Source organism: Hyla sarda, chromosome 1 (genome assembly GCF_029499605.1).
Source record: "Hyla sarda isolate aHylSar1 chromosome 1, aHylSar1.hap1, whole genome shotgun sequence".
NCBI classification, from domain to species: domain Eukaryota; kingdom Metazoa; phylum Chordata; class Amphibia; order Anura; family Hylidae; genus Hyla; species Hyla sarda.
The window spans coordinates 445,611,273-445,621,337 of record NC_079189.1 but is presented as its reverse complement, the minus strand read 5'-3'; the positions used below and the strand labels follow the sequence as shown (position 1 = coordinate 445,621,337).

The 10,065-nt window shown below is 46.4% G+C and overlaps 1 protein-coding gene across 3 annotated transcripts in view; it reads left to right on the top strand.

The window, feature by feature from the left end:
• Positions 1-1,546: 1,546 nt before the first annotated feature.
• PUS1 (pseudouridine synthase 1) overlaps positions 1,547-10,065 on the top strand; it is a 28,031-nt gene continuing 19,512 nt past the window's right edge. Inside the window, exons 1-2 of one of the 3 annotated variants that reach the window (XR_008846783.1) lie at positions 1,547-1,820; positions 5,930-6,212. Coding sequence is in view for 2 of the 3 variants with exons in the window: in XM_056533181.1 (XP_056389156.1) it covers positions 5,994-6,212 (219 nt within the window). In the remaining variant the exon portion in view is untranslated. Of the gene's footprint in view, positions 1,821-3,311; positions 3,389-5,929; positions 6,213-10,065 lie in introns of those variants that run through there. The other 2 variants (XM_056533181.1, XM_056533182.1) reach the window with 2 other exon arrangements.

Sequence of the window (10,065 nt, the reverse complement as noted above, 5' to 3'; positions counted from 1 at the left end):
TATATTTCCTACCTATTGGAGTCAATGGGTAGCAAAATCAGCTGCAAAAAATATGCTGCAAAATACGGCAGATATGATCCTACCCTTAGGCTAAGTTTCCTGTTAGTTTTTTCTCTGCCACAGCAGTTTTTGAGTCAAAGTCAGAAGTGTATTGAAAAGGAATAGGACATATAAAGGAAGGACTTACACTTCTCCTCCCTTATGGATCCAATTCTGACTTTGGCTCAAAAACTGCAGTGGCAGATTTCCAAAAACTACCAGAAAAAAAAAAAAAAAAAAACAAGTAGAAACTTAGCTTTAGGGTAGGGTCACAAGTAGCGTTTACGTTAAGTATTATACGCTACACAAAATCCAGTGTGCAGCGGGAAATACGCTGCATGTTATCCTATGACCAAATATACAGGGCTTACCGGCATCCCTGTGTGCGCAGTAAGGTTTGCACGTCACAGTCATGTCGGCACGCTGACCCCACCACCAAACCTCCCCAAGAAAGTTTCTCCAGGTCCTGACAGCCGCTAAGCTGTCACCCAAGGTGATTACATGAGGAGGTGGTTTGTTACAGTGTGTCACCCCAGTAGTAAGGAGACTACACGAGGAGGAGGTTTGTTACAGTGTGTCACCCCAGTAGTAAGGAGATAACATGAGGAGGAGGTTTGTTACAGTGTGTCACCCCAGTAGTAAGGAGATTACATGAGGGGGAGGTTTGTTACAGTGTGTCACCCCAGTAGTAAGGAGATAACATGAGGAGAAGGTTTGTTACAGTGTGTCACCCCTGTAGTAAGGAGATAACATGAGGAGGTGGTATGTTACAGTGTGTCACCCCAGTAGTAAGGAGATAACATGAGGAGGTGGTTTGTTACAGTGTGTCACCCCAGTAGTAAGGCGATAACATGAGGAGGGGGTTTGTTACAGTGTGTCACCCCAGTAGTAAGGAGATAACAGGAGGAGGGGGTTTGTTACAGTGTGTCACCCCTGTAGTAAGGAGATAACATGAGGAGGTGGTATGTTACAGTGTGTCACCCAAGTAGTAAGGGGATTATATGAGGAGGAGGTTTGTTACAGTGTGTCACCCCAGTAGTAAGGAGATAACATTAGGAGGTGGTTTGTTACAGTGTGTCACCCCAGTAGTAAGGCGATAACATGAGGAGGGGGTTTGTTACAGTGTGTCACCCCAGTAGTAAGGAGATAACATGAGGAGGGGGTTTGTTACAGTGTGTCACCCCTATAGTAAGGTGATTACATGAGGAGGGGGTTTGTTACAGTGTGTCACCCCTATAGTAAGGTGGGGCGTGTCAATTGGAGGAGTCAAGGGGCAGCAAAATTAGCTTTTGCCTAGGGTGGCAAGAATCCTTGCACCAGCCCTGTGCACCCCATAGACAGCTACATGTATGTGCAAATGTGCATTTCAATACCTTTTTTAAAATTGTAAACAAATAGGCTGTCATGTCTGACATACACATTTCTAATTGTGTATCTCTGACGCAGAGGCTAATAGTGTGAACATAACCTCACATGACCTTGTGATGAAGCGTTTTAGCATTTAGAACCATTTCTTAAGCCAAAATCACTATTTCAAGAGAACTTTTTTTTACAGTACAGCAGTTGTGCCAGCAGGGGGAGCCCTTAGCTTATGATAAGCAGTTCCTGGACGCCGTAAATGAAATCTCACACAGGTCACATCGCGTTGCCGTTAATGCAGCAGGGTTTTGTCCCTCACCGGCTGCTGTAGTTCTCCAGGCTGAAGATCAGCAGTTTTCCCCACGTGTTGAAGCCGGATACAGAGCACAAGCTGGACGGGTCGGTGTGTGTACCCTGTGCAGGTCAGAGCCCCATATCATGCCAGGTGTATATAGGCAGTATGCCCTGTGTGGTGCCCACTGCTTGCCCTGTATGGCATTTCTCCCAGTATAACTACTGGAGCCTTATTTCTGGTTACCAATCATAGCCATGCTTAATGTAGGCGATATGTATGAATCAGCCAGCATAAGGCATTGTCATAGGGTGAAGTGAAGGCTCCTTCCTGCACTGCACAATCCTAGGACCAGGACAGCAGCATCTATAAAGATGGGCAACCAACCTATGCCATAGAGCAGTGGTCTCCAACCAGCAGACCTCCAGATGTTGCAAAACTACAATTCCCAGCATGCCCGGACAGCCAACGGCTGTCCGGGCATGCTGGGAGTTGTAGTTTTGCAACATCTGGAGGTCCGCAGGTTGAAGACCACTGCCATAGGGCATTGATTCCTAACATTTTGCTCCCAGGCTTTGGCAGAACAACAATTTCTATTGTACAGGGCATGCTGGGAGTTGTAGTTTTGCAACAGCTGGAGAACCACAGCTTGGGAAACAAAGACCGCTGCCGCCTGCTTCTCTCCACCTGCTGGTCTTTAGTCCAACCACCGCCGCTGCCCCATTGCCTCCCCTATCCCCGGTTTTATAATTACCTGTTCCCGGGGTCCACACTACTTCTGGCTCCGGCGGCGTCCTGAGCTGTCACTGCGCACTGACGGTGGTGTCACTCATCATTGTGCAGCGCGCAGGACGTCGCAGGAGCCAGAAGTAGCACGGACCTGGGAACAGGTAGTTATAAAACCGGGGATGGGGGAGGCAATGGGGCAGTGGCGGTCTCTGGCCGGTGCGGTGGGGGAGGGGGCGGAGCATTATCGGATTATCGGCAAGGTAATTGCCGATACCGATAACGTCCAAAATCGTGAATATAGACCGATAATATCGGTCAAACCGATAATCGGTTGATCCCTACTGTATACTACAGAGGAAGTTCTTTTTGTTTTGAATTTCTTTTCTGTCTGACCACAGAGTTCTTTGTTGTCACCTCTGTCCATTTTAGGAACTGTCTCGAGTAGGAACAAATCCCCATAGCAAACATCTACTACTCTGGATAGTTCCTGAAATGGACAGAGGTGTCAGCAGAGAGCACTCTGGTAAGACAGAAAATAAATTCAAAAAGAAAAGAACTTCCTGTGGAATATACAGCAGCTGATAAGTACAGGAAGGATTAACATTTTTTAAATTTAAGGAATTTATAAATCTTTTTAACTTTCTGGCACCAGTTGATTTAAAAACAAAAAAGTTTTCCACTGCAGTACCACTTTAAGCCCACTTGTACACGTAAGCATTAAAGGGAACCTGCCACCTGCATATTGCCCCATAAACTGACCCCAGCACCCTATACATCTGACTAACTTCATTCTAAGCAGGTCTTCATAGGCTGCATACAGTGTCACTATCTGCAGAAAAACAAGTGATCGGCGCTCTTGCTGATACAGATTGCTCATACAGGTCACATTTATCCAGTCGTGGAAAAGGAGAAGCATGCAGTCTTGATGGCCATGCCTGCGATGGTGGTTGCTGCCCTGAGTCCATCAAGGTCAGTTTTCCTGCAAATAGTGGCATTGCATGCAGCATATAAAGACATGGGCAGAACGCCGGTGACAGGTTGTAAAAATCGTGTTTCTGATCGTATATTTAAAGGGGTACTCCGGTGGAAAACTTTTTTTTTTTAAATCAACTGGTGGCAGAAAGTTAAACAGATATGTAAATTACTTCTTTTAAAAAATCCTAATCCTTCCATTACTTATTAGCTGCTGAATATTACAGAGGAAATTCTTTTCTTTTTGCAACTCGGTGCTCTCTGCTGAATCACAAGCGCAGCGCTCTCTCTGCTGACATCTCTGTCCATTTTAGGAACTGTCCAGAGCAGCATATGTTTGCTAAAGGGATTTTCTCCTACTCGGGACAGTTCATAAAATGGACAGAGATGTCAGCAGAGAGCACTGTGCTCGTGAAGTCAGCAGAGAGCTCTGTGTACCAAAAAGAAAATAATTTCCTCTGTAGTATTCAGCAGCTAATAAGTACTGGAAGGATTAAAAAATTTTAATAGAAGTAATTTACAAATCTGTTTAACTTTCTGGCACCAGTTGATTTAAAAAAACAAAAGAAGAAGAGAGAAGAAAAAAAAACAAAAAACAGTTTTCCACCGGAGTACCCCTTTAATGCTTATCTTTACACCTCACGATTGTCACAAGTAAAGCATCTGTATACTATCATTTGGACTTAAATGACCTACATTTATCAAGGCTTGTACACAGCTTTTCTGTGTACATTTGTCTCACTCACTACAATTGTCTCAATCACTGTGCGACCTCTTTGCTCAAGGGATTTTGCCTAAACTGACTTAGGTACACACTTTTCTTAAAGGGTACCTTTCATCAAAAAAACTTTTGATATATTATAGATTAATGTATGCAGAATATCTTTCCAATTGCATGTTATTAAAAAATATGCTTCTTTCTATTTAATTTTCCACATTGAAAAAAATGACCACTAGGGGTCTCCCTACCAGTCCTTTTTTTCATAGATTTCAGACTCTTGCTGGAGTCCTAAATCTCAGACTGAAGCTGGGACACAGACAAACTCCCTGGCAGGGAGCAGTGCTGAGTTTGTCTGTGTTCCGGCTGCAGTCTTAGATTTAGGACTCCAGCATGAGTCTGAAATCTATAAAAAAGGACTGGTAGGGAGACCCCTAGTGGTCATTTTTTCAAAGTGGAAAATTAAATAGAAAGAAGCATATTTTTTAATAACATGCAATTGGAAAGTTATTCTGCGTACATTAATCTATAATATATCAAAAGTTTTTTTGATGAAATGTACCCTTTAATTAAAAAAAAAAAAAAAAGGTTCAGATTTGTCGCACAGCCCACAATTACACCACAAACATACACCAGTCCAGATCTGGCTTACAAAAAGTCACAAAAAGTTGCCCCATATTTATCCCAGGCCCTGCACCATTTAATAAAAGTGGTGCTTATACACCATCAAAACCCGTGTATAACATCAGTGTACCTACAATGACTTTCATAAATGTCCCCCATAGTGTTTTAGTCAGTAATTTTAGGCAAAACCAGGAGTGAGTCCAAAAACCCGAAAAATTGCGCAAATCTATTCTATTATAGTTTCTTTTTAGTGTTTGCTTAACTTCTGGTTTTGGCTGAACATACTGACCAAACTGCTACATGTCAATCCAGCCATAGGCTTATCAGCAGATCATGGTATGATAAAAACTTTAAGGTGGCTTCAAAAGGCATCCTTACTGTTTATTATACAGTGGTCCCTCAACATACGATGATAATCCGTTCCAAATGGACCATCGTTTGTTGAAACCATCGTATGTTTAGGGATCCGTGCAATGTAAAGTATAGGACAGTGGTCTTCAACCTGCGGACCTCCAGATGTTGCAAAACTACAACACCCAGCATGCTCGGACAGCCGTTGGCTGTCCGGGCATGCTGGGAGTTGTAGTTTTGCAACATCTGGAGGTCCGCAGGTTGAAGACCACTGGTATAGGAAGTTGTACTCACCTGTCCCCGCCGCTCCGGACCATCACCGCTGCCCTGGATGTCGCCTTCCATCGCTATCGCCGCGTCCCCAACGCTCCGGCAAGGCCTCTGCTTCCCCGGCATCCTCACTCTTAGTCGCCGCCATCACGTCGCTACGCACACCGCTCCTATTGGATGATGGGACGGCGTGCGCAGCGACATGATGACGATGATGGAGAGCGCCGACGATGCAGGGGATGCTGAAGAGGACGCGCCGGAGCCCCGAGGACAGGTAAGTGATCGTCATCGGACCTCACGGGGCACCGTAAACTGCTATCCGGTGGCAGCTGAAGCAGTCTGCGCTGCCGGATAGCCGTTTATGCGATGGCCCCAACATACAAAACCATTGTATGTTGATGCTGCCTTCAACATGCGATGGCCTCTGAAATTATCGTAGGTCGGGGGGGGTCACTGTATATATTGATTTTGTACAGGGGTCGCTATATATGTTACCTCTATGTGACCGCAGTAAGAATTGCGCATATATTTAGGATTATTTTGTTACAGCATTACTGTATGGGTTTGTCTTACAGGAAGGACTCCTAACATAGCTATTATATATTCTGCCTGTTCCAAGAGCCCATCTCTATTCTGCTCATGGCTGACGTGTTAACTGAGGAACCAAAACAACAAGTAAGTGGTGGGGGAGAGACAAGGAAATCATCCTGTCTGCAAGAGGAATCTGAGGTTTTGGAGGAAAATGGACATGATGCCAAGAGGTTTAAAGTGGATCCTGAAGAGCAGAACAAAAAGTATCCAAAGAGGAAAGTAGTGCTGCTTATGGCATATTCCGGAAAAGGCTACCATGGAATGCAGGTAAATAATCTCATATGTTATGGGAACTTAGAAGTGAATAGTAAAAGTGAACAAGAAATATAGTACAGAACGCAAGGAAGTAGCCAGTGGTAACGATGAAATTCTGTTTATTCGGATCCCATAAAACCGCATGCAAGCGGGATTCAGCCAGCAAACAACAACCATAAATCAGCATGGACAAGTTTTGGGTATGCACCCTTTGTCTTAGCACAAGTGTGCGAAGACAAAGGGTGCATACCCGAAACGCGTCCACGCTGATTTATGGTTGTTGTTTGCTGTCTGAATCCCGCTTGCATATGCGGTTTTATGGGATCCGAATAAACAGAATTTCATCGTTACCACTGGCTACTTCCTTTCGTTCTTTGCTCATACTGGAGTAATATAGCCGTGCTGGGAATCCTGAGAGCTGACCTTTCCTGCTTCAAGAAATATAGTACCCTTAAAGGAGTACCCTAGTGTTTGACTGAAAACATACCCGATTCCACAGGATAGGGGATAAGTGTCTGATCATGAGAAGGTCCAACTGCTGGGACCCCAGGCAATCTCAAGAATGGTGCACAAGTCTCCTGTCCATAGAGCAGGGTCAACACCCCCAGCCATTAGCCCCCACCCCCCACCCCCCCGGCATTCTCTATGGGAGTGTCAGAGACAGCAGAGTATTGTTGTTTTTGTCGCATACTTAGAGAAACATGGAGAGATTCGGGCACTATCTGAAGATCACAGGGGGGTCCAAGCAGTTGGACCCCCTCGATCAGACACTTGGTGATAAGTTGTCAAACACTGGAAAACCCCTTTATTTATCAATTTGCAATATTCTCTGTGATTCTGAAGTAGATGCATTTGATTGGGTAGGCAACTATAGGAATGTACACAGCCATTCACCATTGGTGCTCTTCTACTAATGTTTTCTAGTCTAGCCAGTCCTGATCACCTGAAAACGTTATTTTCTTAAAAGCAGGAGAAATGGGCTTTTAGATGCTATATTGGATTTAACTTTAAACGTTTTTTAATGTGCCCATTTAACAGTACATTACATTTATTGATTTACCAGGGTAATAATGAGATTTTTCTTGTACCGTAAAATCACCGTAAAATCTCTTTCTCATAGCCTTCACTGGGGGACACCTTACTGATGGGGTATATGCTTTTGCCACTAGGAGGCGCTGACACTAGGAAAATGTCGGCTCCTCCCTGGCAGGATATACTTGCCCACTGGAAATGAGGTAATCAGTTTTGTAGCAAAGCAGTAGGAGAATCCAACAAAGGCATAAGTCCGAAGGACCCTGGAAAAGAATCACGGAAAAAGAACCAGAAAAGACGATGCGGAAAAAAAAGGAACATATGAGAGATTTTTCGGTGAATACAAAAAAAATCTCCTTTTCACGGTCCCTCTTCATTGGGGAACACCTTACTGATGGGACATACCAAAGCAGTCACCTAGGGTGGGAACAACAACCACTAGAGAAGTGGGGAACAGTAAGAGACCAATTTCACTCGTCCGTAAGGGGTGCGGACGAGACCCTAAGCCAGAGACAACTGAGGCCCAGAAACTGAGCTCCCGGAAGATCCCCCATCCATGGAGATGGACGCCAAGGGAAGGGACCGTCATTTGCAGAGACTAAACAGACGGTCCATACAGAGAGACAAGAGAGAGGTCGACTAGGAAGCCAGCCAGGCCAGAACCATCCCTGGAGGAGGTAGGAAATCAACCCCATGGAACACAGAACCAGACAGAGGGCTAGCATGGCTGGGAAACAAAAATGGAAAAAGGGAACAACAAGAGAACCCCATCCAGAGTTGACCGATTCAAGAGAACATGACGGAAAGATGTCAGGGAGAGCAGCGTACGCCTGAGCAGAAGGCAAGCACAGGAGGTGGAGACCAGAAACCCATTGGAAAAAAGAAAGCCAGAAACCGGCTCTAGAGAGGTCTGCAGCATAAGAGCGATGACCCAAACATCTGGAGACCCAAAACCCCTGTCCCAGGGGCCCGCTGTGAGCACCCAGAAGGCGAAATTAGCTTGACTGGTGTAATCCTGATGACCTGAACACCCCCCCATCTCGGGAGTACATGGACCCTGAAGGAGGAGACAGAAAGAAATAACAGCCAAAAAAAAGAACGGAACGCCCTGAAATGGGGGCATCCTGGAGCGACAGACATGGGAACTGGAGGTTCCTGAGTCACCTGGAAGACGTACACCTGAAGGGGAAGGAAACCCAACGGCCGCCAAATGCTCTGGGAGACAAACTTCCATGTGGAGACAAGAAGTGTGGTACAGAAAGACTGCCCCATAAATGGAATCACGAAGAAGTCTGGGCAGGATGGCTACCCATGCCTGAGACCTCAACCATCACTAAGGCCCAAAGAACCAGGAGGTCCCCCCCCCCCCCCCAAAAAAAAAGGCACACCACAGCATCTAGGATAGGGTCCAATCCAAGGAGACTAACCAGAGTTGGATTCCAGTGGTCCGAGAAGACCAGAGCACTCCGAAGCAACATCCTGTCAGGGTGGGAATGGAAGGGAAAAAGCAGAGGCTCCCAGGTACGGGGCACAGGAAGGTCACTCTAAAAGACTGGTGTCAGTGTCTCACAACCAACACGGTCAAGGAATGTCTAAACACACCCTTCCAGGGAGATTGCGCCAAGGGAGGAGGAGAGCAAATTGCAGGACCCAAACAGACGGTGGCTGGACTGGCTGTGGCTGTGCCATAAATGAGTGCGTAAACTCCTCCAACAGAGGAGAGTGCCAAGGTTGCTTGAGTAGCAGTATTTAACCCCCCCAAAAAAACAGGAGAGAGATGGCTCCATCTTGACACAAGATAGCGCTCAGCAAAATAGTCCCCCTAGTGGAGGGGAAAAACAAGGGGTGGTCGAGAGAAAACCCAGGCACCGACCATGTACTGTCGAAGCAGGGAAATGCTGCCCTATGGCAATGGAACAAAGTACTGGGTGGACGTAGCCCCCCAGGAACGCTATGACTATATATAGAGATATGGAAGGATCGGAATCCTGGACACAGGTGCTGGGCAAAGAAACAGACATGGCTAGAAATACGAGTAAGAAGCACACTCACACAGCAACCAACAGCGTTGAGAGGAACACCCCATCTGGGTGAAACCCTGGACCAGATGGGTGGCAAAAGAGCCATCTTAGACATGTCTAAGGCAACAGAGCAGATGCCTGAGCCACCCGGCACAGGAAACCAGGAAAATACCTGGTGGCAGAGGGGGGGGGGGGGGGGGGGGCAGGGGGAGGCTGAACAGACTGTCACCCCAACAGGCCCCATGCCAGAACAGAGGTGCTCAACCATCGCAGATCTTTAGAACAAGATCCACAGGAAGGCCCGAGGCACACCACACCGAACAGAAGGGAGGGTGGGCTCTACACGTGCAGAGGACCTTAGCATATGTAGGGACACAGACATGGTTACCTCATGATAGTAGTGGGGTACCAAACTGCAGACACGAAGGAAACTGCAGACATCCAAAAGTCCAGCAGAATGGAAGACAGACTCGGCACCCAATGGTGTGTCACAACCATGCCCCTATCAGACCAACGTGTCACTCTTAGAAAAGGGGAACAGAGAGGGCAACTGTAGCCATGAAAAGCCATGGAACCTGCAGGAGATGCCCACACCCCATCTCCTAATGGTGCTACACACCAGGACTGCTGTCGCAGATGCAAGAGATGAGGGATGCATGTGGGGCAGGAAACATGCAGACGAGAAGCGATAGTACAGGCTAAGGCTGTAATTGTTTGTCCCCCGTGGTCACAAGGGTGCATGGAAAATAAGGCACAATTTAATCATAGGCCACAAGAGGGCGCCAAACACCAATAAATGGTCTTAGAGAATT